Raw genomic sequence first — 12,680 nt, 5'->3', positions numbered from 1 at the left:
ACGAGAGCGTGCGAGTGCTGAGCGGGAACACTGGACCATGGGGTGGACTTCGCGCAACGTTCCGCTTTGCTGTGTGACCATATGCATGTGTGAAAGTTCAGAGGAGCGGAGGAGAACACCGACGCCCTATCTGGGTCGTGCGATGATTACGTGTTGATTAGATGCATAATAGCCCTGCATGTAGCAGTTACATATAGGCGTTACAACTTGAGGGCTAAGCCAAGAGATCTTTTCTAAATATAAACCTTCTATACGTAGATGATCTATTCCTGTACATAGACAATCTAGATCTCTTGGCTTTGGCACAATATGGTAAGGTAAATACGCATGCATCTAACCTTTCTATCTAACAGCCTCCCTCAATCTTAACCGCTCTAGGTTCAGATTGACTTTGAAATTTTCTAACAGCCGAACAGACAAGGTCTTTGTAAAGCCATCTGCAATTTGATCTCCTGATGAAACAAATTCAATCTCTAGTAATTTTCGAGCAACTCTTTCTCTGACAAAATGATAGTCAACTTCAATATGTTTTGTTCTGGCATGGAAAACAGGATTAGCAGACAAGTACTTTGCACCAATATTATCACACCAAAGTCTTGCTGCCTTTGGACTAGGAATACCCAATTCACGCAGTAAAGTTTGTATCCACATAACTTCTGCAGTAGCATTAGCAATTGCTTTATATTCTGATTCTGTACTAGATCTTGAAACAGTAGCCTGTTTTCTTGCACTCCATGATACAAGATTAGAACCCAAGAACACAGCAAACCCTCCTGTAGACCTTCTGTCATCAACACTGCCAGCCCAGTTTGCATCTGAAAATGCACTCACCAAAGTCGAAGGAGACTTCTATATTTTCAAGCCCAATTCTGTGCATTGCTTCAAGTACCGTAATATTCTTTTAACTGCTGCCCAATGTACTGTGGTAGGTGCATAAAGAAATTGACAGACTTTATTAACAGAAAAGGCTATATCAGGTCTAGTGAGGGTTAGATATTGAAGAGCACCAACAATGCTTCTATACCGTGATGTATCATCCGGTCCCAACAATGATCCTTCATGTAATGATAATTTTTCACTAGTGGATAATGGAGTATTAACAGGCTTGCAATCTGACATACCAACTCTTTTTAGAAGATCAGAAGCATATTTGCTTTGAGTGAGAACAATGCCATCTCGCACCTTGGCAACTTCTATACCGAGAAAATAATGCAGATCTCCCAGATCCGTTAGAGCAAATTCCCCCTGCAAATCTTGAAGTAACACTGTGGTAGCATGTGGTGTAGAGCTGGCTATAATAATATCATCAACATAAACAAGGAGATACATGCTAACATCATTCTTGCGATAAAAGAACAAAGAGGTATCATCCTTTGAAGATTGAAAACCGAGTGATATCAATTTAGCACTTAGTCTAGAGTACCATGCTCTGGGCGCCTGTTTCAGACCATACAAGGCTTTATCTAGGCGACAAACAAAGTTTGGTCTTGAAGGATCTTCAAAACCAGGTGGCTGTTGCATATATACCTCTTCTTCAAGATTGCCATGGAGAAAAGCATTTTGTACGTCAAGTTGTCTGAGAGTCCATCCTCGAGAAACAACAAGAGACAGAATAATACGAATAGTAGCAGCTTTAACAACAGGACTGAAAGTTTCCTCATAATCTATTCCATATCTATGCTTAAAACCCTTTGCTACCAATCGAGCTTTATATCTATCCAAGCTACCATCAGATTTTCTCTTTATTCTGTATACCCATTTGCAACCAATAATATTTCTACCCTTTTGAGGTGGAACAAGGTGCCAAGTTTTATTGTTCATTAAGGCATTGTACTCAAGATCCATTGCATTTTTCCAATTACTATCAGCTAGAGCCTCGTCAGTACTACTAGGTTCCCCTGTAGTTGTCAAAAATCCATACCTGACAGTACCATCTGTGTATATTTTCTCCTTGCGTATGCCACTTTGAAGTCTGGTTACAGGTTGGGTTACAGCTGGAGGTGCCTCTGTTGCCGCAGCAACAGTCTGGCCTGCCTGGCCCGGCAAATCTCCCGCGCGCGGGGAAGAAGACGTGGCCGCGCCTGGCTGGTGCAGCGCGGTGTCCGGATCAGGCGCCGTCGCGAGAGGAGAAACCGGAGATAGCGTGGCGTCCGGCGGTTGGCCAATGGACGCGCCCGAACCAGACTCCGATCCCGAGCCCGCATGCGAATTGCCTCCGGAGTTTGCGTCTGTCTGGTTTGCTCCGTGTACACCGGTTCCTTCCAAATTGTCACCAGCGTCTCCCTGATTCTCATCATGCAACTCAGAGGAAACATTAGAAGAATTAGATGAACCATTAGCACATTGATCTACTGCATGTTCGCCCCCTACATACGGATAAACAAGATCAGAAGGAAGACATAAGATCTCGGAGCGAAGACGGGCACCGGCATTGGGATGCAGCTCAGTGAAGGGAAAAATATTTTCATCAAAGATCACATCCCTGGAGATGTAAACACGGTCAGTGCAGACATCAAGGCACTTGTAGCCTTTGTGCAAGGTGCTATAACCAAGAAAGACACATCTTTTGGATCGAAATTCTAGTTTGTGCTTATTATAGGGACAAAGATGAGGCCAACAAGCACATCCAAAAACTCTCATCGAGGAGTAATCTGGTTTTTGATTAAAGAGACGCTCTAGAGGCGTAGCATGACCAATCGTTTTGCTGGGTACACGATTGATGAGATAAACTGCTGTTTGGAAGGCTTCATCCCAAAATTTTAGGGGCATAGCCGCATGAGATAAAAGAGAGAGACCGACTTCAACTATGTGAAGGTGTTTTCTCTCAGCTGACCCATTTTGCTGATGAGTGTGTGGGCATGAAACAAGATGAACGATACCAGCTTTATTAAAAAAGGAATTAAGTGTCTGATATTCGCCTCCCCAGTCAGTTTGCATAGCAAGAATCTTACGATCAAACAAGCGTTCAACAAGAGTTTGAAACTCTTGAAATTTTTGAAATACTTCAGACTTGTTCTTAAGAAAGTAAATCCAGGTGAACTTGCTAAAATCATCAATGAAACTAACATAATATCGTTTTCGACCAACTGATTCTGGTGCATGACCCCAGACATCAGAGAACACAAGTTCTAAAGGAGACTTGGAAATACTAGAAGACTTGGGATAGGGCAACTGATGGCTCTTCCCTTGCTGACAAGCATCACAAACTGACTGACTCAACGACTCATCGATATATGGGAGACTATTATTACTGACAATTTGCTTAACAATTAACGAAGATGGATGACCCAGCCTACTGTGCCATCGAGGCAAGGGCAATCTGTTGGAGTTGTAGGCTTGCTTTATTGTTTGCGCAGGTAAAGGATAGAGACCCCTGTGACACCTTCCTCTAAGGAGTATATTCTTCATTTCCTCCTGATCCTTAATCAGAAAGAAATCAGGGTGAAATTCTATAAAGACAGAGTTGTCAGCGGTAAGACGATGAACTGAAACAAGATTTTTCTTGGCTTGTGGAACATAAAGAACATCATTTAATTGTATGTTACGAGTGGGGGTACGAACTGTAGTACGACCAATGTGACTAATGTTCATACCTGTTCCACTAGCTGTGTGGATCTGATCACCACCATGATACTTTTTCTTGAGAGACAGCTACTCGAGATTGCTTGTCATATGATCCGTAGCACCGGTATCAGTGTACCAGTTGGTGTCCACGCCATACGAGTTTGTAGCTGCTGCAACAAGACGCTGATCTGGCACAAAGTTCTCATCGAACCTGTGCCAGCATTCAGCGGCTGAGTGATTCTTCTTGAAGTACACCTGGCACCTGTTGTCATCTGAATCGGGCGCACCACCAGATGTCCCGCGACTATTGTTGTTGTAGAAGCCGCGGGAGTTGTTGTTGTTGTGGGAGCCACGACCTCCTGCAGGAGGCCCGCGACTGGACCCGTCGCGGCTAGACTGCACGCCCCCACGTGAGGGGCCTCTCCCACGCGCGTGATTCTTCCCGCGCCACGAGCCACGACCACGAGATGCCGAGTTTGCCAATCCAGACCCAGGGCTGCCTCCATAGATCAAGTCCATTCTAGTTTCAAAATTGAGAAGTTGTGAATAAAGCTCACCAACGGAGATGGGTTCCACTCTAGCGCATAGAGCAGAGACGATGGGTGAGAAATCTTCGCCCAAGCCGGTGATGATGTACTCCACCAGTTCTTCATCTTCTAGGGGCCGTCCTGCAGCCGCCATGTCGTCGCCAAGAGCCTTCATCTTGGCAAAGTACTCGGCAACGGACGAATTTTCCTTCTTGGTCGTTGCCAGAGTAATCCGCATGTTGACGGATCGCGCTCGCGTCTGTGACGCGAACATGTCTTCAATGATCTTCCAGGCATCCGCCGTGGTGGCGCTGGTGGCCACTTGTGTGAGGACATCCTTGGTGACCGATGCGAGGAGGTAGATAAGGACCTGTTGGTCCGTGGCCTCCCAGTCTTCGCGCGCTGGATTGGGAACCCTCACTTCCTTCCCATCAGCGCCCTTCTGCACAAGCTCCGCCGCAGGTATAGGGGTGGCACCCGTGAGGTACCCCTGAAGACGAGCACCACGGATCGTAGCACGCACCTGTGCCTTCCACATGACGTGATTGTTCTTGCTAAGCTTTTCCGTGACAGGCTGGGCGAGGAGAGGATTGGAGGAAGCAGATGATGACGCCATTGTAGTTGTGAAAGTTCAGAGGAGCGGAGGAGAACACCGACGCCCTATCTAGGTCGTGCGATGATTACGTGTTGATTAGATGCATAATAGCCCTGCATGTAGCAGTTACATATAGGCGTTACAACTTGAGGGCTAAGCCAAGAGATCTTTTCTAAATATAAACCTTCTATACGTAGATGATCTATTCCTGTACATAGACAATCTAGATCTCTTGGCTTTGGCACAATATGGTAAGGTAAATACGCATGCATCTAACCTTTCTATCTAACAGCATGTAGATTGAGATGTGCACTACACGAAATTGAATCTACGCGCAGATTGGGTGGTGGAAGGGAATCGTCCAATCCACCCGTGGTTCCACGTCTCCTGAGTTTTAACCCCCATGTGCAATGTGCCAAACGAAGCATATTTGGCTGGTTCGATTCAGACCGGTGCCTGCTAACCTGATTGCCTCCAGGGATCCCATTTCCTGGCGCATTGGAAGCCTGCATTTTGGTTTCCTTTGGTGTTTCGCAGGACCTCAAATGCACGTTGTTGAACAAGACGTTAACGCAGATAAGTATCGCCTTCTAAGGCGTGAAACAAAAAGAGTGTGAACCCTGAACAGATTTATAGAAAACCGAAATGAACAGGAGTAGGATCGCCACCTTTTTGCTAAGCTGCTCGGCAGGCCGGCTTCCCCTTCCATTAGGGATGGCAGTCGGACCCATGAGCGTGGTGCTCACGGGTTTTGCACCCAATGGGTACGGACATGGGTGTAAAATTCCACATATGCGTCTAAACCCGCCCGACCCATATTGAGATGGGTCGGGGGTGGGTGTACGATTTCACCCGTGGGTGCTTAATGGATGCCCATTTCTTAAGGTCTTGATATCTCCAACCCTTGTCAAAGTATTGAATTAATACTAATATTTTGGACTTTTGATGTTTAATTGTTGATGTGTCAATGGGTTATGAGGTGAACTTTTGGACTGATTTCTTAGTGAAGTTGTATTATTGATGTATCATGCATATAATGTTAGATAAAAGTTTGGCTTGGTGCCATTGCTAGACTAACTTTTTTGTTGAGATTAAACATGAAAGTTTAGTTCCCTACTTTGGTGTGTTGCTCAAATTGTACTTTGTGTGTCAGGTTCGTATTATATCGCTTGACTAGTATGCTCATGTGTATATTATGTAGATTTCTACTTCTTTAAACAGATCCAGCCCGTTGGGTGCCCAGCGGGTGCGGGCCTGTGTGCACAGTTCCACCCATTAGGTATTATGAGTATGGGTGTAGATAGATATGACGTGTTTTATTATGAGTGGGTTTTGCTCCATTGACCTTGCCATTACCATCCCTACCTACTAGAGCCACTGCTACTGGAATCTGGCAATTCGCCCACGAGCTCCCGCCGCCACCGCCCACCGGCCGAGCCAGCTGACGGCTCCCCGCCTGCGCCCGTCCGCGCGAGAAGTCACTGCTCCCGAGTGCAACGGTGATGCTATGCGCTCGCGATCTCACCTTGATCGGTTGATCCGATTGAGCCCCAGCGACGAGACAACAGGGGCGGAGGCACGTTGATGCCTCTATATTCCCGGGAATACCCAACATTTTTCGTAAAAATTAATGTACATACATGCTATATACATGTGTATATTTATTAATTGGAAGATACTAAGCAATTCTCGTTTCCTGGAGTAAAACGAGCCCGATACATGTAGCTTGGACCAACCAGTATCATCTGTGCTAAGGTCTAATTCGTTCCTCCTGAAAGTGCCAACTACCACAAACACAACATATTCTTTCACCATAGCTGGCATTGCATCCCGCTCAGGCTCTTCCTCTTTGATTTCTCCCAAAATCCATTCCCCTTTCTCAAATTCCTAATCTTAGCTACAATTTCCCAACTTCACGTATCTTTAGACGGAGTTGTAGCGCACTTGCACGCAGTGGTGTCCCCGAGCAACATCATGGCGACGGACCAAAGAGGGGTGCACCTCTAGCAAACTGTGGAAGCGCATTAGTGGAAAGTGAAACCAAGGATTCCAAGCTCTCGTTCCATGCTAATCCCAATGACCTTAGCCTAATCATTAATCAACCCTTCGTATCGATCAGTGTATTGTAAGATGGATGATCCTCGATTGCTAATTCTAACCATGTTCTGACAATAGCAACACACGATGATTAGGCTGTGAAATACATGTATCACGGATGAAGTTAAGCAAAAAGTTACAATTAGGATCTAATTCAGGCAAACATATTTACCGTTGAACGTAGCTTGGATGGTATAATTTTTTTTAGCTGGGAATACCCAACTCTAATCCTGGCTCCGCCGCTGCGAGACAAGCGAGCAGCGGCGACCACCGGCCGACGACGCGACTGCGCTTTGAGCCTTTGACTGGATAGTGGCAGTGGGCCAGTGGGGGGAGTTTCCGTGGGCTCCACTGGGCCGGCCGATTCCTGGTCTGGCCACGGTCAGAGAGATTCTCGGTCGATGAATAAAAATTATTTTTTCGTTCTTTTTTTTTTTCAACAAAAGCATCGACGTCCGGATCTTTCTCCGATCTAGAAATTCGAATTTTCGAACTCTCTCCCGTGCATTACTTCGCCACCTTCGTTGGCGCGTTGGCGAAATCAACCCCCCTTGACTTGCCTTCGAGAACGCCACGCGCGCCATGGCCTCCCCTAAATGCCTTGCTCTCCAAGGATCGATGCTCTTCCAGTTCCAGTCCCGCCGCTTCCACGCCACGCGCGCGCCATGGCCATCTCCTGCGCCGCCGAGTGCGCGCTCTCCCTCGCCTGCGCACGGTGGGCGGCCCGCCGCCTCTCCCTGTCGGGCGCCGACGACAGCGCGTCGTGGCCCGCGGCCTCGCCCGCCTCCTTCGCGCCCGTCCCGCGCGCCTGCCGCGCCGCGCTCGCCGCCTACGACGACGGCGCGGGAGACGATCGGCCGTCGCCGCTCTGCCCGCCGTACCGGCTCGTCCACGACCGCGCCCGCGGGGAGGTCGTGCTCGCCGTGCGCGGCCTCGGCCTCGCGCGGCCCGAGGACTACCGCCTCCTCCTCGACGCCGGCGGGCCCGAGCCCTTCGCGGGAGGGCACGCGCACCGCGGCCTGCTCCGCGCCGCCGTGTGGCTGCTCGACCGCGAGGGCCCCGCGCTGCGGCGGATGGTGGCGGAGGCCGGGCCCGAACGGTGCAGGCTCGTGTTCGTGGGCCACTCGCTCGGCGCGGGCGTGGCCGCGCTGGCGGCCGTCGTGGCGGTGAGGTGCTGGCTCGGGAGGCTCAGGCTCCGCCGCGAAGACGTGAGGTGCTACGCCATGGCGCCGCCGCGGTGCATGTCGCTCGGGCTCGCCGTCGAGCACGCCGACGTCGTCCACTCCGTTGTGCTGCAGGCAAGTCTGCCTCTTGATGCTTCTTTGCTCCTCTCAGGTCTCCATGCGAAGAAATAAAGTCTTGAAGCTGCAGAATTGCAGTATCAAATCACATGCAACTACAATAGATATCACTTGCAATATTTTGGCAATCAACAATCGTCCTGATCATGCTTATTTCTGGAACCTCTGCAGGATGATTTCTTGCCCAGAACTCCGGCACCCCTACAGCACATTTTTGGATCTATTTTCTGGTAAGTGTGCTCGGACACCTTTTGAAGAAAAAAAGTATGCTTTGAGGATTTATGCTTAGTTCCTGCTGTTTTTTACTACTTTGCCTCACTTTTGTTTTCTTTTCCGTTTTGCAGTTTGCCGTGCCTGCTATGTTTCGTTTGCATGAGAGACACGTTTGTCTCAGAAGGGAAGCTCAAGGATCCAGCTAAGCTCTACGCTCCTGGCACAGTGTTCCATATCGTGGAACGAAAGAATTGCAGGTATTCCTTGCAAGGTTTCCATTGTTTCTAAATCATGCAAGTAAAGTAAATGTTTCTCCTGATTTCTTGCAATCATATGAAACCGATGTTTCTGCAGAAAAAACAAAATCCATATTCTCTTGTTTCTTAATTTGAATTATGGAGTCTTGCAATTTAGTATTGCAGCCATGTTCTTTATGTATGCAGATGTGGAAGATTTCCACCTGAGGTCAGAACAGCAGTCCCAACAGTGGGCAGATTCGAGCATGTTGTTCTGTCGTGCAATGCTGCCGCTGACCATGGAATTATTTGGATCGAAAAAGAGGCTCAGAAGGCTTTAGATGTGAGCTCATCTCGTGATTCCACCTTCTAAATATGTTCGTGATCATGTGAATTGTGACATTACTTCAGCTGTTTTGACTGTCATCAGTTGATGGAGCAAGAAGAAGAGTCGACATCGCCTCCGGCGCAACAGAAGATGCTAAGAGCACAGGAGCTGCAGTCAATCGACGTAGAGGAGGGGACAAACGGCCTTCATAGTATTGAGCATCTGGTGTATCTCGAAGAGAAGACTTTGCAAGGCAATTCCTCATCGTCATCATTGGACTTTGATAGCCCTAGGACCTCAACAACGTCGTGCACCACCTCACCGTCACCGAGGAGTGAACCATCCGAGTGGGATGAGCTTATGGGGGCTTTCCTAGGTGATCATGAACATGACGATGACCTAGGACATGACAGTGGTGAAAAATCGTGTGAAATCATTCTGAATCATCTGCCTTTTCGTTGTAAATAAGAATATTGCCTCTTGCCAACAAGTATGTCCACCGCCAATATGTAATTGGGCCATATTATTCAATTCATTTGTCATGTTTAGGCAACAATTGGGATATATTAACTCAATTAACTGCAAGTCTTTGAGCCAAAAATCAGTCATTCTTCGGGCATAGTTATAAATTTTAGGATAAGCAGTAGAAGAAGAACTTCTAAGAAAAATCAGGTGCTTCTACCGATGAAGCAATGCCACGAACACCTTCCGGAGTATCGCATGAAGTCCAACGAATAAAGGAAGAGATAGGGATTGGACTCGCCAATTATCTTGGTGATGCTGTCAGCGTGCAAGAGAGCTTACCTTAATCTGCACCATGGAGCTCCTCCTGTGTAATCCACGACCTTTTTGAGGGTGATTCAAGCCCGATCGCCTTTGAATGGTTGAGTTGAGGGTGAGTGGGTGACGAGTGACGACTGTGTTGGCCAGCTTCCCCTCCTCTCTCTCCAGTCTCCACTGACACCCTAGAGATGAACAGGAGGCTATGCACGGGCCACCTGCCACTTTCTCGCCCTGCACGGCGTTGTTACCATTCGCATTCAAATTTCAAAGCTGAGCCGCAAGCTACCCTGCATTCGGTTCGCCCCAAAGCAACCAACCCTCCGATCCAAAAACTTGGCAAGCCGGTGGACGCCGCCGCCGCCGCCATGGGGAAGCGCGGCAACGAGTCCGACTACTACGAGAGCCTCAGCGACGACCGCATCTCCGAGAACAAGGTAGGCGCACGCGTCTCCCCTTACCTGATCTCCATCGACCACTGATCCTTCAGGGAACCCATGCGTCGCTGTACTGCAGGCCCGGCTGGAGATGCTCGGGCTGCGCCGCGCCAAGGAGGAGCTCAACGCGATGGCTGCCGCCGCCGCGCCCGCACGCCGCCCCTACGTCCACAAGCAGTACGCCACGGTGTTGGAATATCGGAATATGTGCGTAACCGGTTGGACCGCATAGCTTGTCCGGTTAGACCTGGTCTTGAGATAAACTCGGTTTGCTTAGAGATAGATTTTCTTGTAATTCAAGTTATAAAACAAACGAGTCCTAGGTGATCACAATTGTATTCATGTAAATCTCTTGGTAGTTTTTCATCATATATCAATACGCAACCGTGGCGAGCCAAGATAGGCAATCACGTTTCCTCTTTTCTTACATGGTAATCAAAACATCCTCTTCCACAAACATCCATAACCTCCCATGGTGCCATCTTCAACTACCACGCCGGCGCTACTAGGAGCTGTCTCCGAGAAATTGACTCAGGGGTTGTCTCCGAGAAATTGGCTCGAGATAACTACCTCGTATGGAAGGCTCAATTCCTTCCTGCTATACGAGCTCAAGTCATGGAGATCCTAGATGGATCTATTCCTGAGCCGCCCAAGACTCTGGAGGTGGTCAAGGCGAACGGCAAGAAGGAGATCGTCCACAACGTCGAGTACGACTCCTGGGTTGCAAAAGATCAGCAGGTGTTGAGCTACCTGCTGAATTCTCTCACCAAGGATGCATTAGCATCGGTGGCAATGACAACCACAGCAACAGAAGAATGGGAGATGGTTGAGAGGATGTTCTCACGCACTCCAAGGCGCGAATTGCAAATCTGCACGTCCTACTATATACAACTAAGAAGGGTAACATACGTCCTCAGCTTATTTTACCAAGATGTGCTCTTTCAAAGATGAGTTAGCCACGGTTGGGAAGTTCATAGATGATGATGAGATGATTCACTTTATCTTGAATGGCCTTGATTTTGATTTAATCCCTTTGTGTCTTCTGTGCTTGGCCTGGTTGATCTTTCTTTGAGTGATTTGTACTCCCAATTGCTTACATATGATCAACGCATGGAGATGTATCAAGAAGGTGGCCAATTTCAGTCGTCAGCCAATATGGGTGGTAGAGGATTCAAGTTTGCAATATTTTTTTAGCCCTAATCTTATATCTTGGAGTGCTAGAAAGCAGGCTACAGTCTCAAGATCTAGCAGTGAAGCAGAATATAAGTCTATGGCTAATGCTACCGCAGAATTGATTTGGTTGGAATCTTCGTTGCTTGAACTTGGAGTGAAATTGACATAATCACTTATTTTATGGTGTGATAATTTGGGAGCTACGTATCTTTCAGCAAATCCAGTTTTTCATGCTCGCGCAAAATATATTGAAATTGATTTTCACTTTGCACGCGAGAGAGAGTTGCCAAGAAGTAATTACAAGTCTGATTAGTATCTACTCATGATCAAGTTGCAGATGGGTTTACTAAAGTCTTGATAATTGGTAAGTTAGAAGATTTCAAGCACAATCTAAATCTCAAAAGGAAGAGAAGTTTAGATTGAGGGAGGATGTTAGAATATGTGTGTAACCGGTTGGACCGGATAGCTTAACCGGTTAGACCGGATAGCTTGTGCTATACGGTTGTGGTCTTGGAGATAAATTTAGTTTGCTTAGAGATAGGTTTTCTTGTAATTCAAGTTATAAAACAAACAAGTCCTAAGTGATCATAATTATACTCATGTAAATCTCTTGATAATTTCACCATATATTAACATGCAACCGTGATGAACCAAGATAGGCAACCACGTTCCCTCTTTTCTTACACATGGGCCCACCCCGCCACTCCCCGTGGCTGAACGGGCAGGCCGTGAAGCACACGGCGCTGCCTCTCACAGGTTTGCACTGCGTCTCCTTCTCCGTCCGAGGTTGCTCTTGCTCCGGGTTGTCTGAGATGGGAGCGCGTTTCTTCTGTGTTTGTCTCGTAGGGGCTCTGGGGAAGGTGACGGCTGTGTAGGTGGAGGAGGGCGAGCACAATGCGCCGGCGGGCGTGTCGAGGAGGTGGTGCCGGAGCCAAAGGACGGTGACGGCGAGGCGATGGGGGCCGTGTACTGCTGATTTCTGCAGGTACGCATACCATTGCTGATTTGTTCCTACGATATGTACTGCTGATTTATTCAGTAGAGTACTTACTTTTCAGTTGCAAAGATGATCGTTTTTCTGAGGGGAAAAAATATGTAGTCAGATTATTTACGTATACAGCTTGCTGAGAAAACTTGGTTGTGTGATCGAATGCAGAGGAAATCGTGCAGCGCTCAGGTAAAAGCAAGAAGCAGCAAAGATCTGTCCTTTTCCCCATCATGTCCACCTCGTCTGATATTTGCAATCACTTTGACTAATCTTTTACTGTTTTACAGGCATGAGGGTGCGCCCATCTACCACGCTTCTGCAATCTCCAGCTAAATATATAGATAACCCGTGTCTAGTTTAGAGTCGATTAATTCCATGAGCCTCCATGGAGAACTTCAGATGAGTAAGATAGCAGGCAATGGCGCCATGCAGACTCCAAGA

General features: G+C 47.7%; 1 protein-coding gene and 2 non-coding genes across 3 annotated transcripts; 2 read left to right on the top strand and 1 right to left on the bottom strand.

The window, feature by feature from the left end:
* Window positions 1-4,088: 4,088 nt before the first annotated feature.
* Window positions 4,089-4,227, bottom strand: LOC117841163 (small nucleolar RNA Z247). The gene has a single exon (XR_004637191.1). It is a non-coding gene; the product is annotated as a small nucleolar RNA Z247 (small nucleolar RNA).
* A 2,998-nt stretch (window positions 4,228-7,225) lies between these two features.
* LOC117835186 (uncharacterized) lies at window positions 7,226-9,392 on the top strand. Its single transcript, XM_034714567.2, has 5 exons — window positions 7,226-8,081; window positions 8,256-8,314; window positions 8,429-8,554; window positions 8,741-8,876; window positions 8,964-9,392. Exons 1-5 carry the CDS (start codon window positions 7,380-7,382, stop codon window positions 9,327-9,329), a joined length of 1,389 nt encoding a protein of 462 aa, XP_034570458.2. The 5' UTR covers window positions 7,226-7,379; the 3' UTR covers window positions 9,330-9,392.
* Window positions 9,393-11,048: 1,656 nt separating this feature from the next.
* Window positions 11,049-11,183, top strand: LOC117841155 (small nucleolar RNA Z247). Its single transcript, XR_004637184.1, has one exon. It is a non-coding gene; the product is annotated as a small nucleolar RNA Z247 (small nucleolar RNA).
* The last annotated feature ends 1,497 nt before the right edge of the window (window positions 11,184-12,680 follow it).

This window comes from Setaria viridis, chromosome 9 (assembly GCF_005286985.2).
Source record: "Setaria viridis chromosome 9, Setaria_viridis_v4.0, whole genome shotgun sequence".
Classification (NCBI taxonomy): Eukaryota; Viridiplantae; Streptophyta; class Magnoliopsida; order Poales; family Poaceae; genus Setaria; species Setaria viridis.
Note: the sequence above shows the minus strand (reverse complement) of the source record. Positions and strands in the feature narration are given on the sequence as shown.

Coding starts and splice junctions, on each gene's coding strand:
- LOC117835186 (XM_034714567.2), top strand. CDS start 7,380: ATGCCTTGCTCTCCAAGGATCGATGCTCTTCCAGTTCCAGTCCCGCCG. Junction 8,315..8,428: donor ATTTTTGGATCTATTTTCTG/GTAAGTGTGCTC, acceptor TCCGTTTTGCAG/TTTGCCGTGCCTGCTATGTT. Junction 8,877..8,963: donor AGGCTCAGAAGGCTTTAGAT/GTGAGCTCATCT, acceptor GACTGTCATCAG/TTGATGGAGCAAGAAGAAGA.